Source organism: Chelonia mydas, chromosome 7, assembly GCF_015237465.2.
Source record: "Chelonia mydas isolate rCheMyd1 chromosome 7, rCheMyd1.pri.v2, whole genome shotgun sequence".
NCBI lineage: Eukaryota > Metazoa > Chordata > Testudines > Cheloniidae > Chelonia > Chelonia mydas.
The window spans coordinates 32,920,648-32,945,449 of record NC_057853.1 but is presented as its reverse complement, the minus strand read 5'-3'; the positions used below and the strand labels follow the sequence as shown (position 1 = coordinate 32,945,449).

At 60.6% G+C, this 24,802-nt stretch overlaps 3 protein-coding genes across 4 annotated transcripts; 2 read left to right on the top strand and 1 right to left on the bottom strand.

The window, feature by feature from the left end:
• Positions 1-293: 293 nt before the first annotated feature.
• On the top strand, positions 294-10,548 carry NXF1 (nuclear RNA export factor 1). 2 transcript variants are annotated; one of them, XM_037903392.2, is made up of 21 exons: positions 294-561; positions 1,178-1,391; positions 1,779-1,950; positions 2,290-2,373; positions 2,768-2,872; positions 3,202-3,282; positions 3,376-3,445; positions 3,551-3,639; positions 3,762-3,869; positions 3,957-4,066; positions 5,741-5,777; positions 5,868-5,936; positions 6,165-6,220; positions 6,414-6,521; positions 6,997-7,055; positions 7,395-7,510; positions 7,828-7,870; positions 8,006-8,078; positions 8,601-8,783; positions 8,872-8,932; positions 9,395-10,548. In XM_037903392.2, the coding sequence occupies exons 1-21, from the start codon at positions 531-533 to the stop codon at positions 9,431-9,433; spliced, it is 1,908 nt and encodes a 635-aa protein (XP_037759320.1). In that variant the 5' UTR covers positions 294-530; the 3' UTR covers positions 9,434-10,548. The 2 variants fall into 2 exon arrangements, with proteins under 2 accessions (XP_037759320.1, XP_037759321.1); XM_037903393.2 differs by having other exon boundaries at positions 375-561; positions 1,779-1,944.
• Positions 10,549-11,016: 468 nt separating this feature from the next.
• TMEM223 (transmembrane protein 223) lies at positions 11,017-12,539 on the top strand. Its single transcript, XM_037903395.2, has 2 exons — positions 11,017-11,421; positions 12,017-12,539. The coding sequence occupies exons 1-2, from the start codon at positions 11,043-11,045 to the stop codon at positions 12,307-12,309; spliced, it is 672 nt and encodes a 223-aa protein (XP_037759323.1). The 5' UTR covers positions 11,017-11,042; the 3' UTR covers positions 12,310-12,539.
• Positions 12,540-12,818: 279 nt separating this feature from the next.
• On the bottom strand, positions 12,819-24,785 carry LOC102940559 (serine/threonine-protein kinase D3). Its single transcript, XM_007070421.4, has 18 exons — positions 24,480-24,785; positions 21,968-22,106; positions 21,547-21,675; positions 21,026-21,180; positions 20,455-20,650; positions 19,668-19,751; positions 18,513-18,666; positions 18,100-18,223; positions 17,641-17,718; positions 17,222-17,471; positions 16,738-16,766; positions 16,434-16,506; positions 15,799-15,905; positions 15,282-15,443; positions 14,577-14,675; positions 14,008-14,275; positions 13,479-13,564; positions 12,819-13,133 (listed from the first exon to the last, which is right to left on the bottom strand). The coding sequence occupies exons 1-18, from the start codon at positions 24,618-24,620 to the stop codon at positions 12,942-12,944; spliced, it is 2,466 nt and encodes an 821-aa protein (XP_007070483.3). The 5' UTR covers positions 24,621-24,785; the 3' UTR covers positions 12,819-12,941.
• Between the last annotated feature and the right edge of the window lie 17 nt (positions 24,786-24,802).

The window sequence follows — 24,802 nt, the reverse complement described above, 5'->3', positions numbered from 1 at the left end:
CTAGGTAGCTAGTAGTCCCACTGCTACATTCTCTGCTAGGATGCAACTTGAACGCAGATCCAGTTGGGGGTCCTGGCTGCCGCAGGTAAGACTCGAACCCGTACGACAGGCGAAGCTCTGTCCCTAAAAATCCCTCCTTCCAGCAGCAGCTGATACTACAGAAAGGAAAGAGAGGGGGCTTTTGTGGGCATGCGCAGCGCAGCGTTCTGAGTCGCGTTGAGCGTCGGCTTTTCTGAGCATGCGTAGTGTCTCCACCTCTTCGGGAACAAATAGGGGGAGGTGGAATTCAGCGCACGCGTAACTTCCCCCATCAGAAAGCGTCTGACGCTGCTGAATTACGCATGCGCTATGCCTTCAGTCGGGCCGCCCACCGCATGCGCACCTTCCGGAGAGGCTGTTTACGCATGCGCTTGGGCAGCGGATCGGAGCCGAGCGGTGGAATCGTTGCCTGGTTCCCTCCGCTCGGCTAACTAGCGAGATTATCCTTCCCCTCCCCCGCCCAGCAGCGGTGCGCGGAGCCCCCCCCCTCGATGGCGGAGGAAGGGAAAGGGGGGTACAGTGGTGAGGGGGCTGGGTGACGCGGGCAGGCGGGAGGGGCTGTGGCTGAGGCCTTTGGGAGCTCTTGGGGGTGGCGTTTGGGAGGGCGGAGCCGTGGGGTCGGGTGGGGAGAGGGCTTGAGGGCGGTGCTGGTAGAGGTGGCTGCGGGGTGGCGCATTTGGGGTTTGGAGGGGAGAAGGTTGGAGGGTGGGGCTTGTGGAGGGGCCTCTGAGGGGGCGGGGCCTTCGGGGTCTGGAGGGGAGAGGGTTGGAGGGCGGGGCTTTGGGGGTGCGTTCTGGGGGGTCTGTGCAGTCTCGGGGTGGGCCTGCGGAGTGCGGAGGGGATGCTGGCTGGAGGCTGTCTCTGTTGTGATCTAGTTCGGGCATCCCTATTTCCTGGGGAGTCCCTGTTCCCTATCTCCCAGCCCAGCTTGGGGGGAGGGCAGGGTGATGAGGGGCTCTGGGGGGATGGGTGCAGTGGAAATGCTGGGGGGTGTTGGGATCCCTGTGGAATGGACTGGGAAAGAGGTGGAGGCGACAGGAGGGTTAGGGGGTTAGTGTAGGCAGTTTGCCATGTGTCAAGCATTCAAAGAGGGAAGTCCTTGGATGGTGTCTGATGTTCCTTCTGCCCCTCTGCACAGAACATGATGACCGTGTGGGCGGCACAGGTGGTGGTGGGGGCTTCGCTGGGAGGAGAAGGAAAGGTCGGGGACCGTTCCGAGGCAAGATGTACAGTGAGGGGAACCACCGCTCGTGGAACCGGGGTGTAGCAGGTCTCAGCCCTTCTGGTCAGCTGGAGGAGGGCGATGGAGATGTTCCCATGAGCGATGCCCATGACAGTCTTCGAACCAGATAGTGAGTGAGAGGTGCCGTTGGGCATTGTGTGTGATGGAGTGGCTCAAGGTGGTGGGGTGCCTTCTAGGGGATGCCAGTTTCAGTCAGGCTCCAAGGGGAGGGGACTGGTTGGCTCAGGGAGGCAGGGAATGGGATCTGGGGCCTTTTTCTCCAGGGGGCACCAACACCACTCCAACTCTTGATTGGGGAGCAGGGGAAAGCTGCGCTGTCACTGTGCTGTGGATAAATAGGGCCTCCATGTCTGGAGGTTGCTGCAGAGATTTTATTCCAATGCAGCAATGACCACAAGGTTCAGTCAGGTGTTTCTGGTTCCCTTTAGCTTTCAAGGTATCTCCCCCCACCCCCCCCATCTTTAATGCTACGTGCTCGTGTTCCTCTGCTTCCCAGCGCTCCCTATGGGCCACGGCTGAATAGGCGAGGTGATGACTGGCACAGCAGGGGCCGGGGAAGTGCCACCAACATCCATGTCACAGTGAAACGAGATCTCACGCCCCAGGACCGGAGTGGCAGTGCCAGTGCCAGCCGCAACAGCAGCCGGAGGAGGTGGTACAAGGTCACAGTGAGTGCTGGAGGGTGAGGGAGGGAACAGGGAATTTGGCCAAGCCTCTACGCCACAGCCCTGGCACATCCTGGTAACCCAAGGCACATCCCTTGCAGGTCACCTTGCCGTCCTGCCCCTCTGACTCAGTTTGTGAAGGGGGCATAATGTCCAGCCTGGCTGCCAGGTGTCTGACCAGCAGGCAGCTCCCTGGGCAGTGGGGAAGGACCCTGTTGCTCATTGGTTGATGCTCCTGATTCCTAACACACAGGGCTACTCCCTAAGACCTCCCTAGCTCCCAGCCCCATAGTTTGCTGCCAGCTTACTGACATGCTACTTACAAGTGCCTTTTTTTCCTAGATTCCTTATGGAAAGAAGTATGACAAGTCATGGCTTCTGAGCTCGCTCCAGAACTTGTCCAGTGTCCCTTTTACTCCAGTGGAGGTGAGAGCTGCATTGAGATGTCATGCAGGCTGTGAGCAGGGAAACAGAGTCAGCACTCCTGGGTTCTATCCCAGTTTCTGGGAGGGAAATGGAGTCTATTGAGTTAGAGCGGCGGGGGAGGGGGCAGGGTTTCAATTACTAATTCTGGGAGGGAAGTAGAGTCTAGTGGTTGTAGCAGGGGGGCACTAGTAGTTAGGCCAGACTTCTGGGTGCTCTTCCTGGCTCTGGTACAGACTTGCTATGCCGGCTTGGGTGAGTCAGTCTCCCTGTGCCTCAGCTTCCCTAGTGGAGCTGCGGGGATGGGAATGCCTGTAGGCAGGCGTAGCTCAGCCAGGTTCTTCCTCACAGGGCGGGGATACCAGGGCTCCCTGACTTGCTTGTCTTCTCCCCTCAGTTCCACTACGACCAAAGCCGGGCCTACTTCTATATTGAGGACATGACGACAGCCAATGCGCTCAAGCAGCTGTCCCGCAAGATCACAGATCGAGACAATTACAAGGTATGATTCTCCCTCCCCTGGGCCATTCTGTGTTTGGCACCTGGCTGGAAAGACCCCCATGGTGAGGGAGGGATGTAATGCCTAGAACTGGCCTTGTGCCTTCCTTTCCCTGGGGGACCCCTTGGGCCTGGCCAGGTCTCTGCTCTTCTGGCTGGATTAGCATGGGAACACGTCCTGTGTCCGGTCCTCACATAGCCTGACAGACACATCTCTGCCCTGCATGGGCCCCCTCTGTGGCACCCCCCATCCACCCTACCAGTACCCTGACATGGGCTTCCTGTCCAGCGTTGGCTCTTGCCCCTCTGTGACTCAGCTTGCCTCTGTTCCAGGTGGTGCTAATTGTCAACCACTCATCTCCACCCCAGTCTATCCAGAAGGAGCTGAAGCCAGAGGAGATTGAGCAGCTGAAAGTGAGTGGTGCAGGGTAGCTCTATTGTGCCCCCACTGGGCTCTGCAGGGTTTTGCAGCCAGTTCCCTCTAACCCATGGTCTCTGTGCTTTCAGGTCACCATGAGTAAGAGATACGACGGGTCCCAGCAGGCCCTGGACCTGAAGAACCTTCGCACGGACCCAGGTGCGTGTTCTCCTGGCAGATGTGGGGGGCTGGTACCGAGGAAGTGGTGTTGAGGGAGCGGGTGGGGCCTTGGTGTAGGGTGCTCAGTCTGTGTGTTTCTTCCAGACCTGGTGGCACAGAACATTGATGTGGTGCTGAACCGGCGGAACTGCATGCAGGCCGTGCTGCAGATCATTGAAGAGAACATCCCGGAGGTGAGCTGGGGGCAGGCTTCCTGGAACCTCGGTCTGGGCACTCAGTGCCCTGCCACCAAACTGGGGATGGGTAGCCCTGCCTTGGACTCTCCTCTGACCCTCTGTCCCCTCTGCAATTGCAGCTGCTCTCACTGAATCTCACCAGCAACAAGCTGTACCAGCTGGATGACCTGGCGGAGCTGGCCCAGAAAGCCACCAATCTCAAGATCCTCAATCTGACCCGCAATGAGGTAGGCGCCGCCACCATCCCCGGTCCGGCCACTCCTCTGCGGCCTTGCGCTCATGCTCTGCCCCTCTGCTCTTTTTCCCTGCCACAGCTGAAGTCTGAGTGCGAGCTGGACAAGGTGAAGGGGCTCAAGCTGGAGGAGTTATGGTTGGATGGAAACCCTCTGTGCAACAATTTCCGGGACCAGTCCAGCTACGTCAGGTCAGTGGCAGCCTCTGGGGCCTGTGGATCGCCTGGCCCCAATCACTTGGCCTCTCCCGCCTGGTGGGGGACAATGCAGTAGAACGAAGATGCCATCTCCTTGCTGGGAGCTGGATCCCGGCTCCTCTTGCCAGTGGCCCTAGTGACGGTGTCTGTCTCCCTGCATCCCTCTCTGGTTGTGCTGAGGCTCTGGGCCCCCCTGGGCGCATGGGACCTGACTGCTGCATGGCTGATGATGTGGTTTTTATTTCAGCCAGTTCGGAGCCCTGTTCCCTTTCCCCACAATGCACTCTGCTCCCCTAAAGTAACAGCTAGACTCTGCCTGTACACTGCTTTCCTCTCCCCCTCTCTCCCCATTCCTCCTCCCTCACCCTGGGCACTGGGACTCCAGGATGCACAGCCTCTTCTAGTATCCCTGTTCCCACATTGGCCGTGGGAGAGCCACTGTCCCCACCTGCTCTCCCCAGTCGCACACAGGAGGGGCTTGTTGTCTCTGCCCCCTGATGGATGTTTAGGGGGATGCCCCCCCATATCGCTCTGCACCTAGCACTTCCGGAGCTGCTGTGATTGCCAGTCCCTGCGTCCGCTGTTTGGCCCTCAACGATGGCTGGCTAGCCAGAGACGGGTAAGATTCCTCACGGAAGGAACAACCTAAGACAGGCACAGCCGTGCAGTGGCCAAACTAGACCGCACAGCGGTCAGCGCAGAGGGGTCCTTCCTGGTGTAAGGGCCTGGCACATGCTACGTTGTTCTCTCGTGCTCTCGGTGAGCAGCTGCACACAAGCCCATCAGTGGCCCCAGGTCCTGCCATGGCAGCAGGCGTGGCTAGGACTGGCTCTGAGCAGGAGCAGGAGCAGGAGGCCCGGGCTTTCCATTGACCAGAATGCTGTGTTCTCCCAGAGCGAGTCTCCCTCGAGCCTCTGCATCACCAATGCGTCTGGGGTAGGTGTGAGGAGCCATGCAGGGCAGGAAGAGGCTCTGCTCCTGGGCTCCCAGATCCCTCTTTCCTCCTGTTCTGTCCTCCTTTCCTCTGTGCCATTGCATCCCTCTCCTCTGTCGTTCCTGCCCTGCGTGCCATGGCATGGACATTAATTAGATCTGGGCCTTGATGCAGGAAGCTTCCCCCAGCTGTAAGTTGGTTGCAATGACGGCGACTCCATGATCAGTGGGAATCCATGTCCTCTCCCCCTGCCATCCTGCCCTTGTCTTCCCCTCCCCACCCCCACCCCCACCCTCTCCTCACTGGAGAATAGCCGCATAGGTGAGTAAGAGCCAGGTAAGTGTGGAGCCCTTCAGCCATGTGGCACCAGCCCCATAGTGTTCCTGGGCCTGTAAATCTGCCAAGGCTCCAAGATCTGGAGGGGGAAGATGTAGTAAAGCCCTGGTCTCTTTCCCTCCCCACCTTAGTGAAGAATCTTGGGGCATCTGCTCTGTCCCTGCCACCCAGCCCCTCAGCGCTGGGTTTCTGCCCTGCTGGGGTGAGAAGGGGGTGCTGCATTGGGTAAGGGGAGTGTGGTGGGCACAGGGACAGCCCTGTTCTGTGGCCTGCAGAGTCAATGCCAAGGGCATGGGGGGGTGGGTCCAAAGTGCTGGGTGGGGTCCGGGAGGGAAGGAGGCCCCATGGGGGCCAGGCTGGCCCCGCTGCCTCACTGATTCATGTCCCATTTTTGACAGCTCCATCCGACTGCGGTTCCCGAAGCTTCTGCGCTTGGTGAGTGATTTGCGCTAACTTGGGCTGCCCTGTTCAGGACCCATTGCTGGGGCACTCTCTGCTCACTGCTCTACCTTTGCCTCTCTGCAGGACGGCCATGAGCTCCCCCCTCCTATTGTTTTTGATGTGGAAGCACCCACCACCCTCCCCCCCTGCAAGGTAAAGGGACCAGGGAGTGGGGGATTTTAATCTAGGACACTAATCGCTCTGCCAGCAGATGAGGCCCTGGTGCTGGGCTGGGGAAGGCACTCTTGGGGTGTGGAGAAGGGATGGACTGTGAGCCAGGGCACTAACCGCTCTGCCAGCAGGGCAAGCCCTGGGGCAGGGGTGTTTTGGGGGGAAGGGCTCCGAGCCAGGGTACTAACTGGAGCATTCTCTGACCCACAGGGCAGCTACTTCGGCTCGGATGACCTCAAGGTGCTGGTGCTGCGCTTCCTGCAGCAGTAAGTACCTTGATGTGGGGGGATGAGTTATTTTGGGAGCTAGAAAGGAGGGGGATGTATGGGGAGGGGGCATATGGGTCATGTTGTTCCAGAGTCCAGGGCATAGGGCATTCAGGTGTGGGGAGAGCTCTGGGGCAGGGATAGTGTCCTAGCAGCACAGCTTCCCTTTGCTAACGCTCTCTCTCCCTGGCAGGTATTACTCTGTATATGACTCTGGCGACAGGCAGGGGCTGCTGGATGCCTATCACGATGGGGCCTGCTGTTCCCTCAGCATCCCATTCCTCTCGCAGAACCCCTCCAGGTGCGTCCACTAGGGGTTAGTCACTGCCCTCCCAAGGGACCGCAGGGCTGAGAATTCGGACGCCTGAGTTTTATCCCCAGCACAGGAGGGCTGTGAGGTCTATGGGGGTGGGGGGCTGGGAGTCAGGATTCTTGGGTACTATTCCCAGCTCTCATAGGTGAATGGTGTCTTCTGGCTAGAGCAGGGGGCTGGAAGCCTGGACTCTGGGTTCTATTTCTGGCTTGACCCCAACTCACGGTGTCTCCTCAGGCAACTCCCTTCCCTTCTCTGTGCCCTGTTTTTTCTCTGTTAAATGGGGCTCACCCCTCCCCTGCCCAGTAGGGTGAGACTGCCTCTGTTCCCATTTGTGAAGTTCAGGGAGAGGCTAAGAGCCGGGTAAGAGGAAGGTTTCCATTGCATTTTCCTGTGGGGCTGATGGGGCAGGAGCTACAGGGTACTGTTCTCCAGCTACTCACTGGGCATTTCTTCTCAACAGGAGCATCCTGAGTGAATACTTCAAGGGCAGCAGGAATGTGAAGAAACTCAAGGACCCCAGTAAGTGCTAGGGGGCTGCATCGATCACACTCAAAACAGCACTCCCCTCTAGGAGTGATCAGCTCAGGCTCTCTACAGACTGAGGCAGCATCACTGGGTCAGTTACACTAGAGGCAGCTCTAGCCCCTGTTTGAAGGATCAGCTCTGGCTGTTCAGACTGAGGCAGCGTTTTTGCATTGGTTACACTCAGGGTAGTTTCCCCGCCCCTCCCTCAAGTGACCAGCTCAGACTCTCTGCAGACTCCAGGTCTGGGTTTCTGTGCAGGGCAGACCTGAGGTTGTGGTGCTGTGACTGGGTTGTCAGGCTGGGTGGGGTCTCACCTCCCCCTCCTCCCTCCAGCCCTGCGCTTCAAACTGCTCAAGCATACGAGGCTGAACGTGGTGGCCTTCCTCAACGAGCTGCCCAAGACCCAGCATGACATTAACTCCTTTGTGGTGGATGTCTGTGCACAGACGGTGAGTGCCTCTGTCCCGGGGGCCGGGTGGGCTGTGCTGTGATGGGGGGTTGAGGGGTGGGGGGAAATGTCTCCACCTTGGGGGCAGGACAGGCTGTGCAGTGAGGTGGGAGGGATGGGAGGTGGGGGAGAGTGCCCCCACCTTGAGGGCAGGGCGAGCTGTGCTGTGAGGTGGGGCGAGAGAGTGCCCCTGGGGGCAGTGTGGGGGAAAGAGGGGGAGTGGTCGGGCAGTGGGGGGCAGCGTTGGCAGGTCCCCTGGGCCATGGGCATGGTGAGGGGGGTGGCAGTTCAGTGACACGACCCCCTCTTATATTGCAGAACACCCTGCTGTGCTTTGCTGTCCATGGAGTCTTCAAGGAAGGTGAGTGTCCAGAAGCCCCCTACCCTCCATTTCCAAGCTCCTCCCTGCACCTCTCCTTGCTAAAACCCCCTCACCCCTATGGCAGACCCCTTTCCCCATACCCACCTCACTGGGCTCTGTTCTCTCTGTGTGCAGTGGATGGCAAGTCCCGGGATGTGGTGAGAGGCTTCACCCGTATGTTCATTGCTGTGCCGGCTGGTATCACAGGGTAAGTGGGGGAAGGGGACGCTGGGGACAGAACCCCGGGGGGGGGCAGCGGTATCCCCTTGGATGTGCACGGGTAGAACACAGGTCGATAGCCTATCCCTCCCCCCACATGCCCGGCGGGGAGATGGATGGGATTCCCCCCAGCAGTGCCTTACCCTTCCTGTGTATGTGTATGGCAGGTGGACCAATGGAGGGGGTTCCCCCTATTTAGTACCTTCCCATCTCTCCCAGGAAGTGGGAGAGGGGGAAATGTATGGAGATCCTTTATCCTCACCCCAGGGTGTGGAGGGGGGAATGGGAATCCCCACATTCCCCTCCTCAGTTCTGGGGGGAGAAATCCCCCTAGTGCCCCTCCCCTCCTTTTAGGCTGTGTGTGTGGGGGTGGGGTGGGGTGGAGGAGAGATCTTCCCCCTCATGTGGGCTCTAAGTGGGGGATGGATGTGGATCCCCTGTGCCCCCAGGCTCTGGGGGAAGGAATGGATGAGGATCCCCCATCAGTGCCTCATTCTCCCTACCCCCTCAGGCTGTGCATCGTGAACGACCAGCTGTTTGTGCGCAAAGCGAACACGGAAGAGATCCGCAAGGCCTTCGTGATGCCAGCACCCACGCCCTCGTCCAGCCCTGTGCCCACGCTGTCAGCTGAGCAGCAGGAGATGCTACAGGCCTTCGCCATGCAGTCTGGCATGAATGTCGAGTGGTCCCAAAAGTAAGTAGGCCCTGGGGAAGGTTGTGGGGAGGGTTGATGCTGCCCCATCGCCCATCACTTGCTCGCTGACAGTGTCCCTCTGCCCTAGGTGCCTCCAGGACAACGACTGGGACTACAGCCAGGCAGCCCAGGTTTTCACCCAGCTCAAGGTGAGCCAGTGCCTGGGCCTGACTCCATCCCTGGGGCCTGGGGTCAGAATCCTGCAACAGCGAGGGAGAGGGGAGGAGCCACGGGCATGTTCATTCCCCACCAGTGGCCTCAGTGCTCAGAGATTGAGGGTGGGATGGGGCCAGGAGCCACCTTGGATGCCTTGATCCCTCTCTATCCCCACAAGGATCTTTTTTCCTAGGGATGCCTTCCTCTGGGGGCCTGGCTCCATCATTCTCTGCTCCCAGGCACCTCATAGGCACAGGAAAGGACAGTCTTGTGGAGAAGGCACTGGGCTAGGAGTCAGGACTCCTGTGTCAACACTATCCCTGGCTCTGGGAGAGGAGTGGGGTCTAGTAGATTGGTGGGGGGCTTGGATGCAGGGGTTCTATGCAGCCTCTCCCTGGGCAATGGGGGCGTTGCAATGCCCAGAGTCCCAATGACTGGTTCCTTGTCTCTTTCAGACGGAGGGGAAGATCCCAGACGTGGCATTTCTCAAGTGAGCAGCGACCCTGCAGTTCCCCCACCACTGATGTTTTATTTTCCATGACAGTTTTTGTAAATAAATGAAAGTTTAAAATAACAAAGGTGGGGGCTCATCGCTGGGAGCAACCATGGGGCTTGGACTCTGAAGGGGGAGCCCCTGCAGCAGGCCCACGGAGCCAGGGGTGATACAGACGGTTCTGGCCATGCTGCCCTGCCTTCAGCCCCAGCCGTTTCCAGCGGCAGTGGAAGCAAGACTGAGAAGCAGGTGTTGCTGGGGCACCCAGAAGCTTGGAGGACAGAGCCAGAATCCTTCCCCTCAGGCTTTTGGCCGGTAGGGGGAAAATGACTTTTTTTTTTTTTTTTTTGGTATGTTTTAAAACAAGCAGTCTTGTGAGTGGCTTCAGTGAGTTGGGCTAGGTGTACCGCTTACAGGCCCTGTGCTTTCCTAGCAGATGAGCCAAGTTGCCCTCAGACTTCAACCCTGTGGTGGTCACAGTCCCTAGCACCCCCCACCCCCCAAATGGACTTGTACTCTTCTCTGGGGAAAGGCAGTCCCAAGGGCTCTGGAGCCGTCTTCCTGAGAACATGCCTCCTGCATGCTGAGATTGAGAGATGGACAGAGGAGCTGCCAGGTCCTGGCAGGCCTTTGCAACCTGCCTGCTCTCTATTGCAGCAGCTACTGTGTGGGTACATGGGGCACAGCCCCAGGAAGATGACATGGCTTCCCTTAGGGTGCTGATGGGATTGTGGGGTTGTGTGGGATCTGGAGCGGTTGGTGCTCTCAGCTAAGGAGCAATGGGGTTGTCATTGGCTATGCTCTCCCCTATTCCCCACCCTGGAGCTAGGGGCAGAGTGTGGGGCTGCAAGATTCCTATGTGCCAGGGCAGCTCTGGAGTAGCAGGCACCAGGGGTTTTCCTGCACCCAGGGGGAAGGTACTGCCTTCGCCCTCGAGGAGCTGCCAGCGGTGCTTGCAGCACTCCTTCCTGCTTGTACATCTGTGCTGTACAGTCACCCCCTAAATCTTTGGGCTGAAGCAGAATGTTGCAGGGCAGAACTGGGCCCCACTGCCCTCTTTCTCTGTGGCTGTATGTGCTGGGACCCGCGTGTTCAATAAAGTGGTGTTTGTTAGAATCTCGGCTGAAGGCTCTGTTGGATACATCCCCTCCTGTTCCCCAGTCCCTTCTCTAGCACCTCTCCATGTTGCCCCCCAATCGAAGTACCATCCCTTCCAGGTCCTCTCCCCAGCCCAGTCCCCCTCTCCCCTCCCTCCAACATTCCCCTCCAGTCCCTGTCATCAACTCCCCCCTGCCAGTCCCCCCTCTCCATATTGCCCCCTAATACCACTACCATCCCTTCCAGGTCATCTTCCCCCCTCCCCCATCCCAGTTGCTTCCCCAGCCCCTCTCTACATTCCTCTCAGTCCCTCCCCCCTTCCAAGCCCTCTCCACATTCCGTCCTGGCGGGGTGGCTCCCCCCCCCCCCCCAGCACAGCGATCCCCCAGTGTAAGAAGGCGCTGTGGGTAAGGGGGAGGAGCCTCCTGCCCCTACACAGAAGCACCGGGTTCCTATTTGAGAGAAGTCTTGATGACTACAAGTCCCAGGCGCCCCCGCGCTCCGGCGGAGAGATGGCGGGGGCCGGGCAGCTGCGGCTGTGGGGACTGCGCTGCTGCACGTGGGGGACGGGGGGCCCCTGGGCCTGGCTCAGCGGTGCGCGGCGCTTGGCAGGCCCGGCGCGCGGGGCGTCCCCCCTGGACACGCACGTGCCCCGGGACCTGCTGCTGTTCCGGCACGAGCGGGGCCGCTTCTTCCGCCTGCTCGGGCTGTTCTGCGCGGGGCAGTTCGCGTTCTGGGCGTACCTGGCGCACTTCGCCTTCAGCGCGCTGCGGCCCGCGGGGCGGCCCGCGGCCAGCGCCCGGCCCGCGCCCACCCTGCCCGGTGGGGCCTCGATCAACCCGGCCTCCAACAAGTGGCGCTACGGATTCACCGTGTCCTGTCTGACCGTGGGTGAGAGCCGGGAGCGGGCCCCGAGCCGGAGTGGGCCCCGGGGAGAGAGTGGGGGCAGGGACCCCCGAGCCGGAGCGGGCCCCGGGGAGAGAGGGGTGTGGGGGCCAGGGGTTTCCCACCCAGCGTCTAGGGGAGGACAGCACTCAGGCGCGGGGAACTGGTGATTCCAGTCCTTGCATCCTGGGGAAGCATGAAATGGGATTCTCCCCTCTCTCCGCAGGGAGAGAGTCTGCCCCGGGGAGGGTGGTCGGTGACAGGGAGCTGGGTCTGAGTCCAGTTCATTGCTCTGGGGAAGAGGGATCTGGGACCCGAGCCTGGTTCCACCCCGCAGCTGGGCCTGGGCCACCTGGAGCAGCTGAGTGGACTCAGGCTTCTGAAACTCAGAGCCAAATCCTGCTGCTGGGAGATGGGGAGGCTGTGCCCCCAGCCTTGCTGGTGTCCCTCATTTCTAATCTGTGGCCCCCTGGTATCCCAGCCTTGGTTTCCCCCCCGAGTTTTGCCAATGCCTTCCAACCCACAGCCCCCTGCTAGCCCAGTCTGGGTATGGTGGATGGCATCTGGGCATTTCATACCCTCTCTTTCTCCTCCATCCCAGGTTCACTGATCGTGGCTGCCGGCTTCATGTATTCACGCCGCTCGGTGTGGCAGGTTGTGCTGCGCCAGGGGGGACGGGATGTGACCCTCAGCACCTACTACCCCTTCGGGCTGAGCTCGTCTTTTACAGTGCCCCTGCGCCAGGTCTCCTGCATGGCCCATCGTTCGGAGGTGCCTGCCATGATTCCCCTCAAGGTCAAGGGGCGGCCCTTTTACTTCCTGCTGGACAAGCAGGGCCAGGTCTATAACCCCCAACTTTTTGACCTCACCGTGGGGGCTTACAGGAAGCTGTGATTGGGGGAATGAGGATGCTTCCCGCTGCTGGAGGATCCTGGGGGGTTGCCGCTGGACAGTTAGAGAAGAGTCCCCAGATTGGGGGCAATGGACAGATTCACACCACACCACCCCCACCAACCTCCTGCCTTTCCCCAAGGACAGCAGGGCCCAGCCCCATTGAGGGGGGCACTACGGCCTGGTGGGATGGGGCTCCAATTGTGTGCTTTTGAAATAAAAGTGAAACTGTGGAGCAGCTGCTGTGAACTCCCTGCCAGCCATGAGTATCTGGAGCCAGCAAGGTTGGGAGGTGGTGTTCATGTGCAAGGAAGCTGATAAAGGAGCAGTGGACTGGGGATACTAGGGTGGAAAGGATCAGTGAGGAAGGGGAGGCATGCACCATGGTGGACCTGTGGCTCAGAGTGCGGGATTTCATGCTGGAGGGGGTCTGAGCTAGGGAAGCATTTGTGCAGGGGAATCTGAGCCTGTGACACCCCCCACGTGTGAACAGGCTCCAGCAAGATGGGCGCACACCCTGCACAGACCACATGGCGCTAAATTTGAGGAAATCAGTTTATGGGGGCAATGTGGTGTTAAGGGGTCCCAGCCCCCCCTCCCCCTTTCCCATGAGCAGTGAGTCCTGGGGAGAGGGCTCAGCTTCCCTCGCCTGCATTGTCGCTGTCCCCTTCCTCCTCCAGGCTGGGCTGAGTGGTGAGCCCTGATGGCCAGGCCAGCCCCTGCTCACGGGCGAGGCGCTTCCAGCGGGCGTCGTCACTTGGATGGGTGAGGTAGCGCTGCCCCACACGGGTCTCCAGCTCCCGCAGGGCCAGCCAGGTCTGGAAATCCTGGGGGGGATGGAGACAGCTCATCAACAGGTGCTGTGGGGAGTCCAGGCTCCTCCTATCAGGGGTCCACCATGTACTGAGGAAGGGATCTACAGGGGATGGGGAGAGCTAGGGAGGCGGTTGAGTTAGCCGTTTACTGTTGGGAGGAGGGACTGGAGACTGGGGTGAAGCTGGGCAGGGGAGAGCAGGGTGTCGAGTTCTAGGGTGGAGGGAGTTTATGTGGAGTTACACAGTGCCAGGGGATGGAAGAGGTATATTATGGGGTGTGGATTGTGGGACAGAAGGTATCTGCAGGCAGGGATATGGGTGGGGTGAATAGGGATTGAGGGGGTAGAGGGAAGGTACCTGCAGCCAGGGGTGGTTCAGCGCCTTGTTCACACTCAGTCGCTTCCTCAGCTTCACCTGCAGCAGCTGGTGGATGAGGCTGACAGCTGGGAGAGAAGGAGGGGGTTACATAGGCCAAGACCTCTCCCCAACTCCTCCCCCAGGGAGCACAGCCATTGGCTGCCAGAGGCCTGCAACAGGCAAATTTCCTGGAGGTGCCATAGGGCTGCTGCAGGTACATGCAGCCCATGCTCTGGAGGTGCAGGGGCAGTGGGAGGAGTAATGTGCTGCGAGTGGCATGCCACAGGGGAGCGGAGCAGGGCAGGGCAGGGTGGTGGTGGGGGAAGAGGGTCTCGCCCTCGAGGGAGATGCTGGCCCAGGTCTGCCAGGGGTACATGGCCAGTCTGGAGGTAAGGGGGCAGTGTGATAGGGTGGTGGGGGGAGACAGGAGGTCTCCCCTTCAAGGAAGATGTTGACTCGGGTCTGGTGGGAGTACATGAACGCTGCAGTCTGGAGGTGGGGGGGCAGGGTCGGGGTAGGAGGGTCTCACCCTCAAGGGAGATGCTGGCCCAGGTCTGCCGGGGGTACATGAAGGCTGCATTCTTGATCTGATCGTTGACGTCCTCCTCCTCGTTGAAGGGGAAGGTCCCGCTCAGGCTGACGTAGATGATGACGCCCACGGCCCACATGTCCAGGGCACGGTTGTAGCCATGTTGCCGCAGCACTTCGGGTGCCAGGTACGCTGGGGTCCCCACCACTGAGCGCCGGAATGACGACTCCTCAATGATGCGGGCAAAGCCAAAGTCACAGAGCTTCACCTGAGAGGTGAGGGGTTAGCATGAGGGTGGGGAATATGGAGCATTTCCCTGCTAGGGGGCCTGACTCTGGGGGGACCAGATGGCTTGGGGTAGGGGCCTCTCCCCTCTAGGGGGTGCCAGGTCTGGTCCGGCCCCAGGTTGGTAATAGAGTCTTGGCGGAAAGGGGAAGGGAGAGTGGGTGCAATGGGGCACGAGCTAGGATGGGTGTTCAGGGAGAGGGGGCTAGAGGGATGAGGCGGTAGAACAGGAGGGGCAGGGCTCCAGGGAGGTGGGCTGGGAGGCAGGGCAGGGATTGTCCCACCTGGGGGTAGGGCTCATCCGAGGCCAGCAGCACATTCTCTGGCTTGAGGTCACAGTGCACGATGTTCCGGGTGTGCAGGTGGCGCAGGGCAGACAGGATCTGCAAGCACAGGGGGAACGTCACAGGAGGGGGTGGTTACCTGCCATGTGCGGGGGAGTTCCTGACAGGTCCATGCGCAGACTGGATGTGGCATGGGGGCTGTTGCACGCTCACATGCGCTGGTGAGTGCTGTGTGAACCGCGACCCAGGCATTGGGGAGCAGTGATGGGATGGTGTGTGTACGTGCACAGTTATGGCGAGGAGCTTGCAGTGATGTGCAGTGCTGACGTGCACAAGTATACCACCATGCTGAGCGGTGAGCCTGGGTGCGGTATGCAATGGTGACAGGACCACAGTGGTGGGCACGATGGGGATGAGCAGCGATGCGGGGCAGTGCATGAGAGCGAATGGCGTGCCACAGGGGAGCAGCATGCTGGGGGGCCAGGACAGGAGCGGTGGGCCGTGGGGGAGCAGTGTGTGTGGGTGTGTACATTTTCACAAGGACTCTGAGTAGTATGCATGCTGTGATCATGGATGGTGCAGCATCATTAACATGCCCGACGGGGACACCTGTGGGGAGCACCAGGCTGGAGGGTTTGCTTGGTCCTCCTCGATCTGCTGTGAGGCCACTGCAGGGCGTGGGGCGGGGAGAGCTGGGGCACCCACCTGGGCAATGAGGAACTTGGCAAGGGGTTCGGGCAGCCGCCCAGTCTCGCTGGACAGGATCATTTCCAGCATGTCGCCACGCAGTCGCTCCATCACCACGAAGAGCCGGGCAGGGCCCTCGAACATGCACTCCAGGTGCACCACGCAGGGGGAGTGCAGGCTCTGGCAGGGGAGAGGATGGAGCTCCCTGAACGGGGATCCTCCACACCCTGCTCACAGCCCAAGAACCCTCCCTACCACTCAGACCTGCACCTCACCCTGCAGGCCCTTCTCTGGTGCTGGACTGGCTTGGAGCTCCCTCCAGGGGGCAGGGCCCCAACAAAGCCCCCAGTGCACTGAGGGAGGGAGTGCTGCCTGTCCAGCCATTGCCCTGTTTCCCCCACTGGGTCTGGGGGGCAGAGGCAGCCAAACATGTCCATGGAGGAGTCCCCATGTTCCCCTCACCCAAGGGTCCCCTTTTCCACACACCCCTCCTTTCCCACCAGGGTCCTTGTGTTTCCCATCCCCAGGGGCTCACCTGCAGGATAGAGACCTCATTGCGGAACTGATTTTCCTGCCGGGGGGGGAAGCGCAGCTTGTCGATGACTTTGATGGCCACGTCCCGGCCAGATTTCCTGTGCTTTCCTGGGGGGCAGGGCAGTGGTGTCAGGGCTTGGGGGCAGAGGGGGAGGCAGGGCTGGGGCGGGAGGGGTGTGTGGCAGGGCTGGGGGCAGAGGGGGAGGCAGGGCTGGGGCGGGAGGGGTGTGTGGCAGGGCTGGGGGCAGAGGGAGGCAGGGCTGGGGCGGGAGGGGTGTGTGGCAGGGCTGGGGGCAGAGGGGGAGGCAGGGCTGGGGTGGGAGGGGTGTGTGGCAGGGCTGGGGCAGGAGGGGTGCGTGGCAGGGCTGGGGGGAGATGTGCACTGGCACACCACAGGTGAGCAATGGGCAAACCATGCTCCTGGAAGCATGGCAGTGATGGGATGGGCATGGCTACGGCACCTGGGGGGCCGTAGTCAACGCGTTTGCCCCTGGGGGGTGCACATGCAAACAGATCCCAGACTGTGCCCAAGGGGAGGTGGGGGGGATCAGATAAGAGGGAGAGGAGCTATTGAGGGACACAGGAAAGGGGAGCCAGGATGGGAGTTGGGGAGCAGGGGCAGGGGAAGGCACCTACCGCCGTACACCACCCCGAACTGCCCAGCGCCCAGCACCTCGTCAGGGAAGATCTGATAGGAACGGCTGATGTCCTGGGGTGAGGGACAAGGACAGAGTTGGGGGGATTGAGGCATGGTGCCCGCTAGGGGCAAATCCCTGACAAACCAGGCCTAATGCTCCCACTACTGCCACCTCGCCGCCGACCCTTATGCCTGGCTTCCTCACCCCAATACCAGCCCCCATGTTTGCTCATCCCCTTCCCCGTGCTAGACCATGGACCCCACCACTCCTAGGGTTCCCCAGTGCCACCCTCTCCAACTCACCGTGTCATCTGGGGACTCATAGTCAGAATCTGCAGAGATAAGACAAAATGGAGACATGAGAAGACCCTGGCCCAGCTGGGACTGGGACATTCAGACCCCCTGCCCTGTTATCCTGGGAGCAGGAGACAGCCACCTCTCAGATGGCCACTAGGGATGTTTATACAGGGATCCCTCACCTGGTACTGAGATGCAACTGTCTCTGGGGTATGGCACAGGGGCTGTTGATACAGTTGCCCAGCACTGAGATGCAGCTGGCACTAGGGTGTGGCACAGGGGCTGTTAACACAGGGGTTCCTTGCCCAACACTGAGGTGTGGCATGAAGGCTGTTAACAGGATTCCTTGCCCAACACTGAGGTCTGGCTGGCTCTGCAGTGCAGCATAGGGGCTGTTGAATCAGGGATGATCCCTCACCCAGCTCTGAGATGCAGCTGGCTCTGGGGTGGGGCTCATGGCTGCCTATAGAGGGATCCCCATGGTACTCACTGGGCTCCTGGACAGAGCCATCGGGCTCGGGGTTCACAGGCCATAGGGCCTGGCGGATGGCCCTGGCCCAGGCCTTTCCAGCCTCCGCCCTCGTCCAGACCTGCCCTGGATCCCGCTCACTGCTGTGCTCGCCCACGTAGTACACCAGGGCCTCCGTCACCAGCTCAAAGCAGGGGGGGCTCCCACTGGGGGCCAGGGGTGTCAGCCCCTCCCAGGGGCGGATCTGGAGGATCTCAGACAGCAGCAGCTCCTGCAGGAAGAGCAAGACCATTGGACAGTGGCTGGGCTCCTCTGGGGTGAGGAATCAGGAGGGGGGGTGCCACAGGGAGAGTGCAGGCTGCTTTGGATTTGGGCTTAGGGGAAACAGGGTGCTGTAGGGAATGGGATGCAGCGAAGGGGATGAAGAGCGGACCCCTCACCTTGTAGAACTTGCCTCCGCTCTCACAGTGGAAGAAGCTCAGGCTCTTACTGTCCAGCACCCAGAAATGGCGCTTCCTCTGGGGGGCACAGAGATGTTATTCTGGGGGCTTATGCCCATCCCATCCCAAGGCCCCCCAACCCAAACCTCTGCTGCCCCCCCCAACATTGCCCTGAAATGCCTGGCCAATAATCCCCCTCTCCTGCTCTCAATCCCCACATAACCAGCCCTGGCCAGCTGCAAGCCCCACTCCCTGACACCCTCTCACTCCATGCCCCATCCTGTTACTCTGCCTTGTGACACCGCCCCCTGCCCATCCATGACCCCTGCCTCCCATGCTCCTCTGACTCCACCCCCCATTCCAGCCTGCCTGAGGCTCCACCCCTGACCCCATATCTCCTGTGGCTCCACCCCTGACCCTCCTGTAACCTCACCCTCTGTCCTCAGCCGGGGCACTCACCATGGGGTCCCTGCTGGTGAAATGCACCATCCATCCCTCCAGCAGTATGGCGCTGCGCCGCCTCTTGGTGTGCCGGCAGGACTGCACCACCCGCATCAAGGGGATGTAGCTACTGAAACAGGGGCTGGCGCCAGGAGAGACAGGGACTCAGATGTTGGACTCCCTTGCCCCCAAAGGCACAGCCTTCCACCACCCACCAGGCTCCCTGGGGTCAGGACTCCTGGGTTCTATGTCCATCTCTGGGAGGGGAGTGAGGTCTGGTGGTTAGAGCGGGGATTGGGAACCAGGATTCCTGAGTTCACTGACCCCATGGGAGATCCCCTTCCCCTTCTGTACTATAGAGCAGCAGGCGCTGGGGAACCACGCAGCCCCCCCATCCCACCCCAACCACCCATCCTTGGGGGGGTCCCTACCTGAGGCTGGTGTGCAGCTCTGCCTCTAGAGTCCCAGGGTTGGGCTCTGTCTCCTCTGTGTCCTCTGCCAGCCCGTGCCCACTGGTGCCCTCCCCATCCGCCTCCCCTTCCACTGGCTCTGGCTTGCTAGATGGGCACTCTGGGCTCTCGCCATCTATGTGGGTGAAGGGAGAGAGTGAGATACCCTGCTTACTGCAAGGCCAGCAGGGAAAACACGATGGGGGATAGGGACTAGAGCGGGGCCACTGGGCGCCAGGATTGCTGGGTTCTATGCCTGGCTCTGGGAGCAGAGTGGTGGCTAATGGTTAGAGCGGATGGGCTGGAAGCAGGGGTACAACAAAGAAGGGCTCAGGCCACCCCTTGTCCCCTGACTAGAATTGGAAATTGAGCCTGGCTGTCCTGCCAGAGGGGTGACCAGGCCAAATCTGAGGGTGTGGTGACCCTGTACCCCTCCTTGACCCTCCCTACCTCTGCAGTGCTGCACCCCCAGCCCCCAGGAGGGTGGGAAGTTTGGGTCTGGGCTTTTTGTGCTGCCTGCAGCAGAGGAGACACAGAAAGAGGACGGGGCCTGGGGCTCCCAGAACTTCCTGGGCCCTGGTGAGGATGGTGCTCTTCAGCCTGACACCTCTCTGGGTGAGAGCTCAGAGCTGGGAGCAGAGTGGGGTGTGGGGGCAAGCAGGAGGCTGGGTGCAGAGGCAGTGTAAGAGAGTAAGGGCTGGGTATGGGGGATTGGGAGGGGGTGAGCTCAGGGCTGGGTATGGGGGGCTGGGTGGGGTGGGGAGGGAGTGGGGCTGGGGACAGGAGGAGAGTGGGGGGCGGGAGAGACTAAGCTGGGGGTGAGGCAGGGCAGGGAGCGTTCTGGGCCCTCTCCTTAGGAAAGTGCTGTTTGTGCCCAAGGGGGAATCAGGACTCCTGGGTTCTATCCCTAGCACAGGGAGGGGAATGAGGTGTGGAGCTTCTGGCCCAGTGGAGCCCTAATGCTGATCGGACAGGGTCACTGGGTTGTGCCCAATGCATTGTGGGATAGCCATGCGGGGCACTCTGGGAGGGGTCAGGCTTCCCCGGTGGGCAAGCTGAGCAGGGGGCAGAGCTGGGGCTGAGAATGGGGTAGTGCTAGGTATGTTGCCTCCCTGCCCCATGCGGCCCCGTCCTTACCTGCTGTGCCAGGGGCCAGGCCCTCCCCCACACACTCTTCCGGCACGAACTGCTCGCAGCGCTTGTGGCAGTTGAATTTACAGTCTGTGTGGGGAGAGGAGAGAGGCTGAGGGCTGGGACAGGGTGGGGCAGCGGGCCAGCCGGGATCCAGCTCTCCCTTTCCTGCTGGGGTCCCTGGAGCAGTGTGGCTGGGTGCTACCTCCAACTGCGACAAAGGGGGTAGCTCCCTCCTCAGAGCAATTGGCTCAGGCTCTTTGCAGACTCAGGCAGTGTTGCTGCATTGGTTACAGCAAAGGCAGCTCATCCCCTTTATCTCTGTTCCCTGAATCCCCCACACTTCTCCCTTTGTACCCGTGATGTAGGTTCCCCTGCCGTGTGTGACTGTTTCTGCTGGTTCCCTGTCAGCCCCAGAAGGATGGGGAGAAGCCACGGAGACCGTGACTCCCAGCTCTCTGTACAGGGTTCTCTTGATAAGTGGCCCCTGCAGGGCAGGGAGGCCTCACTGGGTCAACAGACAGCAGTCAAAGGGGGCACCTCCCTGGGGTGGTTGTTTGGACATGCCATCAGAAGGAGCTTCCAGTGCTGAAAGGGGAAGCAATGGGGGCTCAGCTCGAAGCTGGGTTGCCAGGTTCTGTACCCCTACACCCCAGTGGGGCCACAGTGACTCTGCGGTCAATCCCAGCAGCATCCCAGTCCAGGGTCAGGCCCCTCACCCCAGTCCTGGCAGGGTCCCAGCCCGGGGTCAGCCCTTTACCCCAGTCCTCTGCATGGTCCCAGCTGCTGGTACCTTTGCACTGCAACCCCTGGCGGAAGAGCCCCTTGAGCAGGCGCTTGCAGTGCTGGCACACGGTGGGCCGGGTGTACGAGTGGACCTGGAAGGTGTGTGGCACCTTGACCCGGTTCAGATCCATCCAGTCCTTCCAGAGCGGGCGGCCAATGAGCACAGGGCCCTGTGTCTGCTGGCCCCACTTCCACTGACTGATCTGCAGGGGAACCAGAGTCCATGTTAGACTGTGGTGAGTGTCCCCACCCTCCCCCCAACTCCGCACTGTCACTGTCCCTCACTGCACCCCACTTTCCAGGGGCCCAGCCAAGTTGCCAGCCATCCCCAATTCTGATTTATCCTGGGTCTCTGCCTGGCCTTCCCCATCCTATCCAGCCACCACTGCAGGAGGTTAGGAGCCAGGATTCCTGGGTTCTATCCAGCTCTGGGGGAGGAGTGGGTGTAGTGGCTAGAGCAGACATCGTATTCCTTTGCAGGGTGTATCCATCGCCTCTGAAGTCCTTGACCTTCCCAACACCCAAGAGCCATCACCCTCTGGAATACTTCCCCTGGCTGTGTGGGTCCCAGCTCCTACCTCCTCCAGGCTGCCCCCCACAGTCTGGCCAAGGCCAGGGGTCCTGGGGCTGGTGGTAGCACCCAGTGAGCGACTGGCCAGCTGGCTCCTCCTCACACCGCGGCAGTTGTTGGGGATCTTGAAGGCACAGCGCTTGTGATAGTTCAGCCCACAGCCTGGGGGGAGGGGAGAGTGAGGACTGGGACCCCTGCCAGGCCCGGAATGGGGGGAGCTGGGTCCCCTGGTCATGGGGGTGGGAGCCCCAGAGGGGCTCCAGGAGATTGGGCAGGCCTGAAAGGAGGGGGCTACTGGTGTGCAAAGGGCTGAGGAATTCAGCCAGGCCTGGGGAGAGGGGTACCAAAGGGACCCAGGAGATCTGGAGGGAGCATTGTCTGCCCAGTGGGACCCAGGGGATCGGGCCAGGTGCAGAGATGGGGGTATGGGCACCAGAGGGACCCAGGAAGCGGGAGAGGGTTGGGGTCAGGCGACTGGGTCAGTCCCAGGGAGGGGACAGGAAGGGGTGGACACAGATTGCTCCATACCTTGACACTTTAACCCTTGGCGCACCAGCCCCCAGAGCATCTCCCCACAGTAGTCGCAGAAGGCCGGGGCCTTGTAGGAGTGAACAAGCAGCACATGAGGCCGGATAGTGAAATCCAGAGAAACTGAGGCTGTGGGGAGAGAGAAGAGTGAGGAGGGGGTGGGTTTGGTAGGGAGCATGGGAGTCCAGGGCCTGCCCCTCTGTGGGCCGCTGGCTCCGATCTGCCCCTATGGCACGGGGACTGGCTGGGTGGGATGGGGGAATGGGACAAGGGGCCTTTCCCCTCTAGGGGGCGCCAGTTCTGATCTGCCCCAGGATGGGAGACTGGCTGGCTCACATGGGGCAGGGAGGGGAAGCTGAGGTCTTTCCCCTCCAGGCCCTGCTCGGCATCCACAGGCTCTGGTGCCCCAGGACTGTCTCACCTGACAGCACGACCTCAATCAGGTCCCCAGGGTGCACAACACCGTCTGGCCCCAAGTGCTCCAGCACATTCTCTGACGCGGCGTCGTGCCGGAACAGCATGATCTTCTCCGACACCCCCAGGAAGCCGTACTCAGGGAACTAGGAGAGAGATGGCATTAGAACCCAGGCCTCCTGGGCCCCCCTGGTCTGCACTAACCATTAGATCCCACTCCCCTTCCTGAGCCAGGCATAGAACTCAGAAGTCATGGGCTCTTTCTGGGGAATTATGGGGGACACAGACAGTAACCTCCCCCCGCCCCCACTGCCCCAGCCTGCTCTCAGCTGGTAAAGGTTGGCCTGTGAGCTCACATTAGCGCCTCCCCACAGGGGAAGATGGGACTGGAACAGGCCTGGTTATTATAGACATGAAGTCTTCACTCTAGCTCCAGGTTTTGCTGCTCCCAGGCTGCGGGCTCCAGCTCTTCCCAGCACCATTCCCTGGTTGGGCAATCCCCCGCGCCCACAACTTTCACAGCGTCCGGAGCCTGCCAGGGCTTGTGACACACTGGGAGAGGGAGGGGAGCACAGATAGAGTCCCACCGCTAACACCAGCCTCCTGGATTCCTGTAGCACAGGGGTTCTCAAACTGGGGGTCGGGACCCCTCAGGAGGTCGCGAGGTTATTACATGAGGGGTCACGAACTGTCAGCCTCCACCCCAAACCCTGCTTTGCCTCCAGCATTTATAGTGGTGTTAAATATATTTAAAAGTGTTGTTCATTTATAAGGGGGGGTCGCACTCAGAGGCTTGGTATGTGAAAGGGGTCACCAGTACAAAAGTTTGAGAACCACTGCTGTAGCACTTCTCGAATGCTCGCATTGTTGCAGAAATGCTGTGTGTTCTCACTGGAACTGCACTGAGCTAAAATGCAGCTGCTTCTGGGGTGGGACATGGGGTTGTTTATACAGGGATCACTCATCCAGCATCAAGATGCAGACCCTTCTGGGGTGGGGTGCAGGAGCTGTTTATACAAGGATCCCTTGCTTGGCACTGAGATGCAGCTGCCTCTAGGGTGGGGTGCAGTGGCTGTTTACACAAGGCTCCTTTGCCTGGTGCTGAGATGCAGCCACTTCTGGAGTGAGACATGGTGGCTGTGTACACAAGGCTTCTGCACCTGGTGCTGAGAGGCAGCTGCTTCTGGGCTGGGCTGCATGGGGTGTTTATACAGGGATCCCTTGCCTGGCGCTGAGATGCAGTCACCTCTGGGGCGGAGCGCGGGGGGCTGTTTGTACAGGGCTAGTTGTATGAGACTCCCCGCTCCCTGCAGACAGACGAGCCCCCCCTGCAATGCCATGAGTGAGCACGGAGCGGAAACGAGCTGCTCTGCTGGTTTCCTCTGTCACTTGCTCGGTGCAGGGGGACTGGGCAGCTGGGGAGAGGGCAGGCCCTCAGAGTGCAGGTAGGAAGCACAGGGCCCCGCTGACCCCAGCCACAGCGGAAAGATTGACTCAGCATGGCTGCTGCAGCACCCCCCACACACACACCCAAGTGCTCCCTGTGCTGTCCTGAGATGGAAACTGGCGGGGAGGGGGCAGGGGGCAAAGGAAATGCGGGGGAGCCAGGGAACCTTTGAATAGCCACCCTCCTGTGAATGAGAGAGCGTAGGTCCACAGCAGGGGGGCAGAGACCTCCACACACTCCATAATATTAAGGGTGTCCCCTCTTTGGACCTGGACCAGGGCTCTACATCTCCCAGTCATCCGACACTTGGGTCACATCATCTTCCCCCCGACCTCGAATCCTGTCTGCAGGTCCCCTGGTAAGATCAGGCCCCTTGACCCACCCCATGTGCCCCCCCTGCTCCCAAGGGTGCTGTCCAAGGGCTCTGAGCGCCATGAGGTTCCCCAGGGAGCGAGCCCCCTGAAGCCTGGCAGCCCAGCAACTCCCATCTGCCACCCTACCTCTGGGACACCGCAGTCTCCAGCCCACTGTTTCCCCCAGGCTGTGCCTCATTTAATCTGTTTTAGGAGAACAGCAAATCAATCTCCAGGCATCAAGAGGGGAGGAGGAATAGTGGTTAGAGGAGGGGAGAGCAGGATGCCTGGGGTCTATTCGTAGCTCAGGGAGGGGTGTGAAGTCTAGTGGTTAGAACAGGAGAGGTACTGGAAGGTAGGACTCTTCGATTCTATTCCTAGCTGAGACAAGGGAGTGAAGCCTAGTGGTTAGAGCATGCCGGGTGGAAGCCAGGACTCTCAGGTTTCTGTCCCTGGCTCTGGGAGGGGAGTGGGGACTCACAGTTAGAGCAGCTGGGGCTGGAAATCAGGACATTGCTGGGTTCCGCAGCTGCTCCCCTACATTCCAAGCACTAGTCAGACTTTGAGCAAACTCCCCTGGTGTCTCCGTGACCCACCATTGGCATCTGGGCACAGCCTCTGGGATTCCTTCTGGGGACCCCTCCCATCCCCGCACCCTGGATCCTGGCCCTTTCACCTGTGCGCCCCTTCTCGACACTCCTCCAGCTTAGCCCCATTACCTTCCTCTCCACCAGCTCTACTGCCAGGTGCCGCAGGTGCCCATAACGCAGCTCCTCTGGGGGCAGCATGTATGACTCTCGAGACAGCCCAATCTGCAGGCGCACAGATACTGTGCCCAGGGGCTGGCACTCCAGAGCCATGGGCAGCACCGGGTGCCCGGGAAAGCTGGGTCTTGTGCTGGATCCAACTCCTGAGGGTCTCACGTGGGGATGGGGCAGGAGGCAGGAGAGAAAGGGGTCCCTTCTCGTTCCCCCCCACAGTCCCCACACTGGCTCCCTGCACCGCCTGTCCCCACGGCTTCTCTGAGCTGCAGGAAATGCAG